Source organism: Acanthaster planci, linkage group LG11, assembly GCF_054643075.1.
Source record: "Acanthaster planci isolate LZ-2023a linkage group LG11, COTS_SCS, whole genome shotgun sequence".
Taxonomy (NCBI): domain Eukaryota; kingdom Metazoa; phylum Echinodermata; class Asteroidea; order Valvatida; family Acanthasteridae; genus Acanthaster; species Acanthaster planci.
Window position 1 is genome coordinate 12,903,746 of NC_141787.1, and position 13,959 is coordinate 12,917,704.

The 13,959-nt window shown below is 42.4% G+C and overlaps 1 protein-coding gene and 1 long non-coding RNA gene across 2 annotated transcripts; one reads left to right on the plus strand and one right to left on the minus strand.

The window, feature by feature from the left end:
• Positions 1-759: 759 nt before the first annotated feature.
• Positions 760-3,433, plus strand: LOC147797480 (uncharacterized). Its single transcript, XR_015427163.1, has 2 exons — positions 760-1,682; positions 2,859-3,433. It is a non-coding gene; the product is annotated as an uncharacterized LOC147797480 (long non-coding RNA).
• Positions 3,434-4,057: 624 nt separating this feature from the next.
• Positions 4,058-13,749, minus strand: rpl5 (ribosomal protein L5). Its single transcript, XM_022250582.2, has 7 exons — positions 13,660-13,749; positions 8,728-8,910; positions 8,143-8,277; positions 7,603-7,805; positions 6,201-6,378; positions 4,926-5,014; positions 4,058-4,325 (listed from the first exon to the last, which is right to left on the minus strand). The coding sequence occupies exons 1-7, from the start codon at positions 13,660-13,662 to the stop codon at positions 4,232-4,234; spliced, it is 885 nt and encodes a 294-aa protein (XP_022106274.1). The 5' UTR covers positions 13,663-13,749; the 3' UTR covers positions 4,058-4,231.
• Between the last annotated feature and the right edge of the window lie 210 nt (positions 13,750-13,959).

Consider the following 13,959-nt stretch of genomic DNA (forward strand, 5'->3'; position numbering starts at 1 on the left):
AGTCGTACATCGACAAGTGTAAAAGATGCGCCCTGAGAAAAACGTCAGACACGAAAAGGCATGCAAGTCTGCAGAGTATCAACACAACACGGCCCTTGGAACTTGTCTGCATAGACTTCCTAAGCTTGGAGAGGTCAAGAGGAGGCTTTGAGCATGTACTTGTGGTCACTGATCACTACACCAGATACGCACAGGCGTACCCGACTCGTGATGAGAAGGCAACAACCGTAGCGCGCGTCCTATGGGAGAGGTACATCGCCAATTACGGCATCCCTGAGCGACTCCACTCGGACCAAGGAAAGAGTTTTGAGTCGGCAGTCATAAAGGAGCTGTGTCACCTGCTGGGCATGAGGAAGAGCAAGACGTCGCCATACCACCCACAAGGCAACGGTATGACAGAGAGGTTCAATCGACATTATTGTCGATGCTTGGAACCCTTGAGCCAGCACAGAAATCCAACTGGGCAATGCACCTCCAGACCCTCACATATGCCTACAAGTGTGCCAAACACGAGAGTACGGGGTACTCCCCTTTTTACTTGATGTATATGAGAAAGCCTCGTCTGCCAGTCGATCTCCTCCTTCAGCCAAGGTTTCAGGAAGCAGAGGATGTCCACCCACAATCCACCTATGTTCAGCAGCTTGGGGAACGGCTACAAGAAGCTACAAGGAGGGTGGAGCAGTTGGCAGAGGTGGCCAGGCAGAAACAGAAGGCGACATATGATAAGAAGTCGAAAGATCTAGCCCTCCATCCCGGTGACCTTGTACTGGTGGCCAACAAGTCGCTACGGGGTAGGTGTAAGCTGAAAGACAGGTGGGAGTCGGTACCCTACACAGTCCTCAGTCAGCTGGGAAACCTACCAGTATACACGGTGCAACTCCTCGGATCAACAAAGACGCGCAACATTCATCGGAACCTTCTTACTATCTGCCCTTTTGACGTAGAAGAGCCAGCATCCGTCATCGATTCTCTTCCTCCCCCAGCGCAGTTTCAAGATGTGTGGAACACCCCGGAGACGAATGATCATTCTCTTGCACCCCCACTGCAGTTTCAAGATTTGGCAACAGATGGCACTTGTGCATTCCCTCCACCACTGCAGTTCAGCGATGTGTGTGCTGATGTATTGAGAACAGGGGACAGCCCGTACAGCGACATGGATGATGAGGCATCTACCTCAAGTGGCACCGACATCGATGAAGCTACTGACTCGTCCAGCTCAGAGAGTTCACAAAGGTCTATCTATCGGCGCCCAAAGAGGAACATCAGACCACCAGTGAGGTTTGGGGACTGGAACTGAACTCTTAGAGAGTGAACAAAGCCAAGTTAGAATTATTTCTTTAGACATTGCTGTGGAAAGCAATGATTTCACAGGGCGTGGATGTAGAGGGGACTCTTTTCACTTAGTTGTTTTGCTTACCTGCTTGTATATAGGAGTTGTCCCCCTGCTTTTAACATTGAATTTCTGGTTAGCTTGCCCTGAATTTGCTAGGAGTGGTTCCCCCCTTTCCAAAATAATCCCCAGAGTAAATATCCTGTCATGCCCCATTGCACAAGACCTGATGCATGTGAGTTCCTTAGATATAGTCAGATGCGGACCGGCAGCAAGAGAGACCACAGCATCCACATTAACAGCTTTTTTACTAAGCAACTTCTGCCTTCAGCTTTGGTCTGCTGTGAACTTGGTGAGTTGAATTTGTAGATTATAAATTCTAAGGACTCTCTTACATTGTATCTTGATTGTACTATTTTTGATGTTTTCGAACCAATGGAGTATTGAGCTGAAAACTTCGATGGAACTCTTGGTTTTGTGAAGTTTTGAGTGCATAAGACTGTTAGAACTCAGGAATACACTCTTTTGCTTTGTTTTTAGCAATAACAATTGATTGCTTGTTACAAGACTAGACTGCTTTTTGTACTTTTGCTTGACTACTGAATCATATGGATTGTGTTTTAATACTTTCTGGCCAGAGAAACTGCGTTTTGCTTGAAGCTTTAAAACGAGAAGCCCCTGGAATGCATCTAGTTCACTAGAGGAATTGTGGTTTATACTTTAGTCTTACTGTGTTTTTTTTTTAGCTAGTTGACTGCAGTTTTGCCACATTTTGAAAAGTCCTTTTGTGCTAAACTTCTTATGCAGGCATAAATCTGTGAGAAATGTATATAATGTTGAGTCAAGCTAAATTCAAGCTGATGGTGTTTATGAGAGTTCAGCCCATGTACAGTGTAGTGTAGTACCCCAGTATTCTTTGTTTCAGCCATAGTTTGTCCATGTGGCATAGTTTGTCCATGCTTGGAGGGCATGAGGATGATGTAATTTTTAGAGATGGTGCATGACTCATGACTAGAATAGACTGGTTTATCAGTTCTCAGGAGAGCTGCACTCTGCCCTGTATTAAGTTACTTGTTAAGTCTATGGTGCCCTGCAGAGTTTGACTCAGTTTGACTTGTGCAAGTTTAGCCCCTCTGTTTGCAGAAAGGATTAAGCCCTTCTAGCTCTGACTTGACTGTTTATCTCCTGAGAAAGCTCTGACTTGACTGTTTATCTCCTGAGAAAGCTCTTGGCCTGTGCTGAACATTGCCTAATTGACCAGGTCATTCACCTGTAGCCCATGTAAAATAGTGTGATAGCCAAGTTTTTTGTTTTTGTTTAAGCTTGAGCAGTGATGTTCAAGGTTTTGGGGCATTGGATTTTATGTACAGAGAGTTTCTTCTTTTTAATTGTATTTCTTCATTTAAACTTTTGATCAATGATTGCAGACTACAGGTTCACCACTGTTCATGTTTTTATTTGATTTGATTAATGACTTTGAAACCTGGATCATTACTGACTTTTCCTTCCTTTTCTTGTACTTTTGCAGGTTTCTTGCTTGATTGCTTTAATTTTGCGACTATTTACTAGTGCTGTGTTGGTTAATAATTTAAGTCGGTATTGGTTAATAATTTAAGTCCGTGTTGGCTAATAATTTAAGTCGGTATTGGTTAATAATTTAAGTCTGTGTTGGTACTGGTTGACGTTTGTCTTGGTTTAAGCAGTATTGTTGGTTTAAGTTAATTGGTTACGAGTTGAGTATATTTCCTGGTCTGTACATCTAAGAAACACAGCTAAAATTACTGGTCCTGATTGAGAGGTTTGTTTTGGATTTTTACTTTGTTCACATTGAAATAAATACTTTTTTGTTGTTCTTTGCTTGTTGAAATCAAATTTGATCTTCCTTTGTCATATCTTTTTGAGAATATCCTGCGACTCTTCCTTTTGATCCCTGGTTCATGTTGGTTTTCGCGAGTTCCCCCATTGTGTGTCTTTTTTCCAGGTTACAGTGACTCTGTCCAAATATTTATGATGTACAGCACAATAATGGCAGCTTATGTTAAACGGTCCAGAGCCGGATTTATGCTATAAATGTATTTAAATAAAACAGACTTATAAATCAAGCACCAAGCCTTTCATTTTGATATTCATCAAAGCATGTATTTTAGTATTTTTTTGTCCCCCAAGGTAGCTGACACACTTTTAGACCCCTCCTGTGTGATACCATGGTTGGTCTGTAATTTGGATGTGTACTTGGTTCGACAACATGATGGACCTCAATCTTGACCAAGAGAGGACACTATTCTCTTAGCAACAGAGGCTCCTTTGGTCAGAGCTGCGCTTCGCTCATTCATAGGGACGAGGAAATGCACGCTTCCTGGTTGCATTTTTACCAACAAAATGAGCACTACCAACCAACGTGGCCCTTTTCAACCCACGAGGGGTGCTTCTGCTCGAGTTTGATACGCAACCTCTCAGTCCGTCTGCAGTATTGTCAAACAGCCCAACTACCCCCATAGATGTCTCTCTTAAATCGACAACTCAGTGGAAATGCTTGTAACTTTACACATGCTGTCAAAAGCGATCTATATGTTGTTACATGCTTCACAGTTTTTATCCAACAATCCACTCAAACTGAATGGTGCCGATCTAAAAGTGCCTCGGCTCTCAACACAACTCCTATCGCTTTTACTTTCTTAAACACGCCACAAGACAACTATAAAATAAGACACACAACTCAACAACAGCTGTTTTCCCTGCAATTGTTTTAGGCATTTAATCTCATTTCTCTTCTCTCTCTGGGCAATACTCATTAGACTCTCGCGAAGTACAGGGTGGAAAGTAAGATACTGGTCAGATTGTACTCTTGGAGTTTTCCTGTTTTAGATGCTTGAGTGGATCTGGTTGTTTGGCAGGCTGGGTTTAATCCTGGTCTTGGTTGGCTCTCAGGTAAGACGCCTTCTTCAGACGGACGCGGTCCTTGCGTTGGGCAAGGGACATCTTGGCTCGGTTCCATCTGAGGAGAAACAAAAGTGCATGGATAAATTTTTTAAATACGTACGGAAAAACCCCAATAAATCCAGGGTTCTGTTTTGATTGGAAACTAAAAAAATGCTTGTTGATGACGGGCAAATAAAGGGCTCAAAATTCCACTCTAAATATTTGGGGAGGGTCATAAAGTACCCCACACTCTTAAAGTATCTTTGATTGGTCTGTACTCATTCTTTTCAAAAATGGGCTTTTAATCAACTTATAATCATTTCATCCTTACAAGACCTTAGTAAAAGGTTTGTCTTGGGGGAGAATTCCTTTTTTAGCCGGCAGTAACTTGAGGTTGAACCCCAAGGTAACTCTCCCCCCCCAAGACTGTCTTTCAACTTCTAAGCCTCTTATGTCACCGCGGACATTGCGGATTAGCAAGAAGATTAAGGTGCAATCATGCGTTTCTATTGTGTGCGTTTGCAGCCAGATTTTGATGACCAAAGTGCTTGGTGTGCATTGACCCAGAGATAATGAGCTCATTATAGAGAACTCCTGGAGGTACCGTGAAAAACCCTGAGTTACCTCGGGGTCAACCTCGAGTTACCGCCAGTTAAAAAAGGAATTCTCCCCTTACCTCTTCGTCTTGACTTCCTTCTTCTCCTTGGGTTTGGCCTCTGGGTCGGCGCGGATGGCTTCATGCGCCTTCTTGTACATCTCCTCGATCTAGGTCAGACAAATCATGTTCTCGTTATGTTTCTTAGAGCTGTCAGAGGTCTGCTACCCCGGTTCTCTTCCCTGACACCAGTCAGTAAGACCGGGCTTTCCTACCAAAGGCACCAGCCAATCCTCAGGAGACAGCCGAAGGCTTGTTTCACTGCGAGGGCAACTCACACGGCAGTGTGGTGATAGTAATCCGCACTGCAGAAATGACCACACTCCGATTCAACGACGGGTTAAAACTGAGCTAGATAACCACAGCAATATTTTTCATGATCCTTAGTAAATCCGCATTCTGGCTAGCAAGCGCATTGGGGGTACTGCATACTGGGGAGTGGCCATGAAACTGCCGCAACCAGGTCTGTTCCATGCATTCACTCTTATAATAATCACTACAGTTACGATTTGGATATCTAAAGTGCTTAAAACAGAGAATACACTGCCTTCTGTTAGTGGGTTCTACAAATGAGTTTTTACGATAACACTGAATAGTTACCACAGAAACTAACAACATACACCATTTCCCTTTCTCTCAGAGGCCAAATCTAATCAGGATCGATCAGCCGGTAATTCCAGCTTGTTTGTAATGGCATCTCATCACAGAGAAAAAAGTCAAACTTTTCACCGCCCATTCCTCCCAAACCCATCCACAAAACTTTCAGCAAATCCTTCAGAAGATACTTCAGTAAAAGAGAGGTAGGCTATCATGTCACTCGTATGAAGGCCAAAGAGCCAACAGTACTGGTTACAGTTTCAACTCGGAGACTGCTGAACACAGGACCACTTTCTACACACTGGCTAGAGGTCAGGTTAAAGGTAGCAAAATGATACCCAATTTCATGAGTTTGCCAACTTATTAGCAGGTGAATTTATGTGTTAATCAGAAATAAGCTGGAAACCAGTGAGAAGCACTGTACGTGTGAATTTTCAGCTGGTAATCATCTTCTACTGAGTTTTAAATGCTTTGAAGAATTCTGTACAAACAGCATCATAGTATTGGCCTTAGTTGTTAACAAACTTCATTGATACCTAAGGCTGTGTCTAAATTACTTAGCTGCTGCTAACAATTATGCACCAGCCTATAGCAATAACCGAGGCCAGTTTCCATGGAAGCAATTTCATAGAAGCATCAGCCAAGTGATTCAGATGCTGGATTCTGGTTTGGTGGGGGGGGGGCTGGGGAAGGACTCACCCCGTCCGCTTCAATGCCCAGCTTGATGTACTGGGAGAACTGTCGCCTGAAGGCCTCCTCGTCTTCCTCCGCCAGCGACCTCATGTAGTCGGCCACGTGCCCGCCCAGGATGTGCTTGCGGTGGACGTCGGCGTTGAACTCCTTGCTCTCTGCGTCGTAGCCAGGGAAGCGCTTGTTGCTGAAAGAGGTTTCATACAAGGCCGTGGATATTGTATTAAGAGGTACTATCCACATTCACATTGACCCAACACTTTCAAAGTCCATTAAAATCCACTACTTTTAAAATTTTTGAAGGATTGCGGACTCCAAATCCTGCAGCATCTGCTGCAAACAAATGCATAAACAATCCTCATCAAGACCCCACATGGCCAATGGAAAGAAAATTTCAAAAAGTATTGGAAATTACAGCCTTTTAAAGTTAACTTCCTACAGTTAACTGATGTCTCACATTCCCCTTTCAAAATAAACTCCGGCCACTCTGTCGCACATTAAAAATGAAAGTTACTGGTCCATAAATTAAAAGAACATTTCAGCAAAATAGATTCCCTCCTGCCAATTAAAAACCAGCAGAAATTCCCCATTGTCAACACCCTTTTATGTCCACGCATGAACTGGTTCTCAACTTTAAGAAACCTTTACTTCCGTGCAACATCGGGCATCAGTTTCCAGGTCGCGCTTGGCCACGATGCACGGCACGGCGCGGACAGCCACTAACACTGCAGTTCTCTGCTATCGCATCAAACAAGGAGTATTTGAAACCTTTGTTTTATTCATTCGAATCATATTGATAAATACAATTTCAAATTTATTAAAAAGTTAAAGGCTGGTACATGTACATCAAATACTAATCCACTGCATATACTGTACCATACAGTACAACGCCATAGTGTGTAACAATGCTTGCCGGTACATGATGCCAGACTTGCCCTCTATGAATGGGATGAGTGTCGACATGTATAACACGAGGTTCACTGTAAGACGAGGTTTTTGGGGAGTCCCTTCGAGCTCGTATTCACCGTGTTCGACTGTATCTATATGTGACAGATTGTTTCAGGAGTCTTCTCTCAGAGGCCAAATCTAATCAGGAGGAATCATCCGGTAATTCCAGCTATATTTTAATGGCATCTCATCACAGAGAAAAACAAACGGTGAAAAAAGAATGAAGCCTGTTGCCAAAAAACTAAACTCCTAGTGATTTCTTACAATGTATGATATCTGCCGTCATAGCGATCAGCCATTCAAGCACTGTGGCACTTATAGCTCCTATTTTCATAACTAGGGCTACAAGGGGGCATTTTAAGAAATCCCCAACCAACACAAGAACAGGCTTCTAAGACCCACCTTCCAATATTACTGAATAGAAAAGGCAACATCCCCTTCCTGCTTTTCCCCCCCGACCAACCTGTGCGGGATGTCCAAGCCACCATCCGCTGCCCCCTTGAGGGCGCCAAACACCCGAGCGCCGGTGGTGGTCCGGGCCAGCCCCACATCCAGGTAGCAGCGGAAAGCACCTGCCTGGCCCTCCACGCTCTCCACGTGGAACTCCTCACCCGTCACCTCTGGCTGGCCCTCGTACAGGGAGTCCAGGTTGAATTTCTTCAGGATCTGTACAGGTGGGAGCAACACGAAAGAATCATGATAACACTGTCTGTATGGGCAATCTGTATGGTGCCAGAGGGCTTTCCTATGTCTGCATGTAAAAAAAACACGGAAGAATTACCAAACAACTCCTCGGTCTAATTGGAAAAAATTCTGATCAAATTTCACTTGAATCAGGATAATGCTACAACCTTACTCAAGATACTTTGTGAATTTAATGATAGGTGAATTAAACTGATGGGCAAGCAGTCACTTAATGGCAGATTCATCCAAATTACTGTAGGAAGGCTAAAACTAGCTATCAAACCAAATTTTTTTTTGGGGGGGGGGTGACAGAACTTACCCTGCGGGCCAACAGGAGACCTGTGCAGTAAGCTGCAGCGTAGTTTGTCAGCCCGACCTTGACGCCGTAGCGAGGGAGCTCATGGGCGTATGCAGCACATACGATGACATCCCCCTCAATCCTGGCGTACGCTATCTGTGATGCATCAAATCACAGAATGAAAAAGAAAAACAAAGAACCCAAATCATGTGGTAACTCCACAGATCCATAAAAATTCATCCAAAAGCTGCCTAATTCCACCTTCAACTCTCGATGGCCAATCTTGATTCCATGTCCCCTCCATCCGGAGAGACATCCACAGATTAGAGGCATTGCGGGAATACAAAACAACTCGCACAATTTCAAAGGGCTCCGAGTAGTACAAACGAGTGCAAGGATTTGGCACTCAGGCAAGCGTTCAAGAGAACCTTTAGATTATGTACTGAAACTGAATGAAGTTTTCAACGGTAAACTCCTTTTAAATCTGTTTCGCAAAGCTATACATGCTGACGTCAACTAATTCCGTCTGAGCGCAGTTAAAAAAAAAAAACTCGTCCAAGGTAAAAATCCAACAAACGTGACAGCAAGCTGAGCCTTTCAACCCACCTGCGTGACGATATCCTTGTTCGTGAAGCGCACTATCATGCGGTACTTGGGCGTGTTGTACTTGTTCTTGTCCTGGACGACCAGGAAGCGGCGCGCCTGGTAGTCGGTCTTGCCCTGGCGACGACGCTTGAACTTGACCTGGTAGCGCTTAAAGTACGCCTTGCTCTTGATCACCTTCACAAACTGGGAGAGAAAGAAAGGAAACACCCATAAAATATATTTCCAAACTGAAATAAGAAAATTATTAATAAAATGACACTCGGATAGTTTCAGGGCAGCACAACCCCATTTTAGGTGCCAAAAAAATAAAGCATTGATTTCTTCTAGTTACTTCACATCTTTGAAACTTGATTTTGCTGTCTTGATCAAGTCAAATGCACCAGCATATCTTCCAGTATCACTTAGCCAGCTGTTTTTGCCTAGTTAATAAAATACGAATGGGCCTTACACCCTGGAAAAGGGGCCCTAACATAATATAGCTACCATGGCATAAGATCACATCTATAGAGTACCGAAGTGTGACGTCACTGTGAACCAGAAAGTGCAGTGCAACGAATGGAGTACGTGCGCGTGTTGTTTCACACGCTGGTTCTCGCACCAATGCCTTTTACACATTAAGTGTGCGTGTGACGTATTCATTCATTTTCCTTCAGTCTTATAACCTCATGACTTTTGGCCGGGCAGTGTACAATTTTGGACAGACAATAAATGTAGAATTCCACAACTTGGACAGTAAAAAGACGGGTGGATTTTTAGCAAAAAATCACGCATGTACATGTACAGTAGAATACCGCTATAACCAACTGATGGGATCCACACAAAATGTTCAGTTAACGGTCGTTCAGTATACAGATTTTCAGTCACGGATACACCGACCCATTCTGTACTCCAGCCCAACTTCAAACGTGCCAGCCTGCCCCAAAAACATTTCGGGAAAATGATTTTGGGTCAATACATGCAAAAAGTTCAAAATAGACACCATTGAAATTTCTACATTCTGTTAAATGTATGTTCAGCACCAATGTTTTGCATTTGTTTTACCTTTCAGAATCGTGAAAATGAAATCGAGGTTTCCTTGAGTTATCACTTAAAAATCACCATAAGTAGCACAGTTACATTACACCCATTGGCTAAATGGCACTTCGAAAATGGGCCGCACCTGGCACCACTCGAATTGACACTAGGGGCACAATTATGTACGTCCGCAATTTGGCAATGAAAAGTTAAGCAAGCATTTCTGAAAATGAGAGAAACTTTCAAGATATTTGTCAAAGATGTTGGCGAGTTAAATAAGAACATGCTTGGGTCCATCTGCGTATTCATTTTGTGTTTTGGTGATTGTTTTTGAGGTCAAATCACCTAGCTTTGAAGTGATTATCACGCACAGTTTCCTGCATCAGAGAGGCCAGTGCTGCATGTAAGTACTCAGCAGCTGTTCTACAAGGCTGCCTGTGGACACAGGCACATTACATGCAACGTAGGTTAACCAGATGATACAGACCTCGTGCATTGACTGTTGTTCTATCAAGAGTGTGATTTTCCTCAACTTTGAATTATTAACATCAGTTCTAAATATGTTTATTTAAAACAAATTTGTAATTTTTGAAATGAGTGCACAGAAAATTCATAAGCCAAGAAGGGTGTTCGGTACACCTGAATGTTCGGTAAAGCAGTGTTTGTTATAGCTGCGTTCCACTGCATCTGAAGCACCTACACTGTATTTTTGTTTAGAAGAAAATACCTCTGCTTGTAAATTGCTGTGAAGGGATATTCCCGCACATTCAAGTTTCATACAACAAGCCAGACTTATGTATCATATTGAAGTTGGAGGATCTGGGATTGTTATTGTTTACAGTTGCACAGGACAGTCGAGCAATGAGAACAAGTTTCTATCGCCCTTCCATCCAAAAATGGTCTCACATATACATGTACACAATGGTCACTTGGTCAAAAGTTTGAGGGATGCGGATCAGTCCAAAACACAGCTTTTGCGGGTAAGATTTGATCAAGAAAGTTGAATCTTCGGGTGAAGTAAATGTACCCTGATCAAAATTGATCTGACTTTCCAGGGCTGCATTCAAAACCCCAAAGCATTATGAATTCTAAGGCTCAAGGGCAGACGGGGTAGTACCAGTATATTAGACAAATGTTTGTGACCGGCTCTAGGAGACAGGGTACCAAGTTGCCAGATTCAGGTAATGAACTTTTGATATGGTTGGATTCTCTACATCAAAAGCTACAATGACCCCTTGAGTACGCTGAGTTCAGGAGATGTATGGACACTTGTATATCCACATTTTCGGATTCAATAAAAGCCCTTTTCGAGAAGAAGCTCATGAAGTATAGCGCTTGGAAACACAATGCTACATAGGAGTTCTTACTGAATGATCAATTTTTCATCTTTATTCACATTCATCAGTATCCATGTTTGTAGTCACATATTCTAACCCATAAATATTAAAGAAGCTACTGAAGGAAAAACAAAAATTCACATTTTGAAGAAATTTTACCCTCTCCAAATAGAACAAGCCATTACCTGTTTTGGCACCGCGCGACTTAATGCCTTTTTTGCAGAGCCGATCACATAATGTCCAACAGCCCATTATGTTGTTACTTGCAAAATATTCTACTGATTCCACTGTATCGTGTATTTGCACCCACGCGTAGGTACAGGCTGTGGTATTCATGCTTTTTTGTGGATCAAGATACTGCAAGAAGGGAGGGTACTTTTGAAATTTACCAAGGGCAGGCTGTTTTGGATATCCTAGATGAAACCCTGAACCCCAGCAAAACTTGCAGGATTTTCAATCTGTGATCGTGGGATATTGCACATTTTGTATGCACACATAATTTGGCCAGCAATACTTGTGCGCTCTAAACTAGTAAAAGACATTCTGGAACACTGGAAGATTGGAGTCATACCATTTGGCATCAGCAAGTTATTCAAGCATATTTATGCAAAAGAAAAATATTTATAATATTAATTTGGCTTCTGCATATCACATTCAAGATATCACATTTATACAAAATGATAGAAATTTTAGCAACAAAATTGATTCTGCTCGTGCAGCCCAACTAGCCGCCATCTTGTTTTCACTCAGTCAGCAGAGAAAAGAAAGATGGTGGCTCCCATACACAGTGAAAAATTTTCATTCTCCTGTGTGAATCTTAACGAAAATTCCCTGCTTTTCTTACACAGTGGAATATGTTGGAGTCTCTAAAATATGATAAAACTATTTTGAAAATCTTTAAAGGACATTTTCAAGTTGTTGACGCTCTGTTGAAACTACTTGTATGTGTTGACACTTGTTGAAGCTTATTGATGCTACATAGCATGACCGTAAGTTTAGACTTGTGCTGATTGTCAAACATGAGTGCCAATGCCTGCACTTCACGACTGCTTGACTACATGTAAGGCTGTTGTGTCAAGTGAACAGGTCGGGGACCAAACAACAATCTAGTGGCAACGCCAGACTATGCATACGCAGCTCGTTTGTGCAACGAAGACACAATTTTTGAACTATTTTTAGATCACAGTTCACACGACACCGATCTCTTTATCAGCCAAAAACTTCAATACAAATTGCTCCGATTGATTCAATTTACAAGAAACATGCTTCCCACTTGTTACCTAAAAAGTGGATCGAGGAGGTTTTTTGGTCGAATCTTGCACTGGATGTGTCAAATTCGGTGGGCAGGCAAGTCCAATTCTGCCGATGAAAACGTTTCCACGAAAAAAATAAAGCTTTGCCAAAGTTTACTTTATGCATGAAAATGTTGCCACTAAAATTCTCCATCGATTCACTGTGGCAAATTTTTTGTTTACCGTGACCTGATAAAAATGATATCATTGCTGCTTGCAAACGTGACATAAGCAGAAGCTAGGGACATCGCTAGATTGTGGTTTGGTCCCTCACCAGATGAATAGGTTTGGTTGGCACAATGCTTTTTATGCGTGTCACAGGGATAACTTCATTCATTGCCACTGACATTGTTGGCTGCATGGGAGCTTGGTCAACTCGACCCTTTGCCAACTCAACTCAGAACTCGACAGCATGAACAGGGTGCATGTTGGCGTACACGTTGGAATGCATGGTGCACCATCCACAGTATAGTACACAGGTGCCTCGGCTGCATTGATAATCAGTTGCTCTGCCGGTGTGGGAGACAGTACATCTGTCCCCCAGTCCTTTCTCTTTTTTAATTTGTAAAAACGGTGTGGGCAATAGGACTGTAAAGCACAAGCGCACTCATTTCAAGTCAACTTGTATCAATCAACCGTCTGTCCCACTCCCAACAGCTGAGCTGTCTGTCCATTTTGAACAGACGGTCGAGTTGACCCACCGTTGGAGTTGTCTCAACGGTTGGGTTATTCAAGTCGAGTTGGTTAAATGGTCAAGTTGTCCAACATCCCTGCATGGAGCTTTGTCATGTCATGCATGTCCATGCTGGCTGAGTCATGTCAGCTGTCAGTCAGTGGCTGTGTGATTTTCACATCCCCCTTCAACATGTTGAAGGCCTATTGTTGAACATTATGAGCATGTTGAACACTGTCATGACTGTCGAAGTTTCCCATCTTCCCAATTATTAATGTTTCATCTCTAGTACTATGCATTTGATACCACACACGGAAAGATAAGGAATTAAGGTACTCTACTATTCCAAAGCTGACCACAGACATGGGCAAGTTTAAATACTTTCGGAGCACAGAAAGCTTGCTTCGGTAAAAAAAAAAAAAAAAGTCGTGGCATATGCCTCCACGTTGGAACGTGAACAGTTCAATGATGACCAGCAAAATTAGGGCCCAACACGATTAAAAATCTGTCCGATCTTTCAGTTTCTGTAGCTCTGAAAGAATTAATTTGTAAGTAAATGTATAATGTAAATATCAAATATAATATCCAGCTGTTTATTTCAAATAAAAAACGGTACCATTTTGCGAAATCTCAGCCCTTTTTACAGGCCACTCAAGGTAGCTTCGGCTGGGGGCTGACCAAAAAATGAAAAGGTTGATCTGAGTGCGCATGCGTACCAAATAAATATAGTAAGGTTTTCTATTAGTTTGGAAGACTTTACCAATAAAGTTAGATTTATTTGAAATCAAATAATATAATTTATTGGTAATAAAATTATTTTTGAGAAATAACTTCATTATATATGAAGACTACTCCACATTAATCCACAGCTGGATATTACTTATGAGTTTGCCTAAACGAATTCTCTGAACCAATC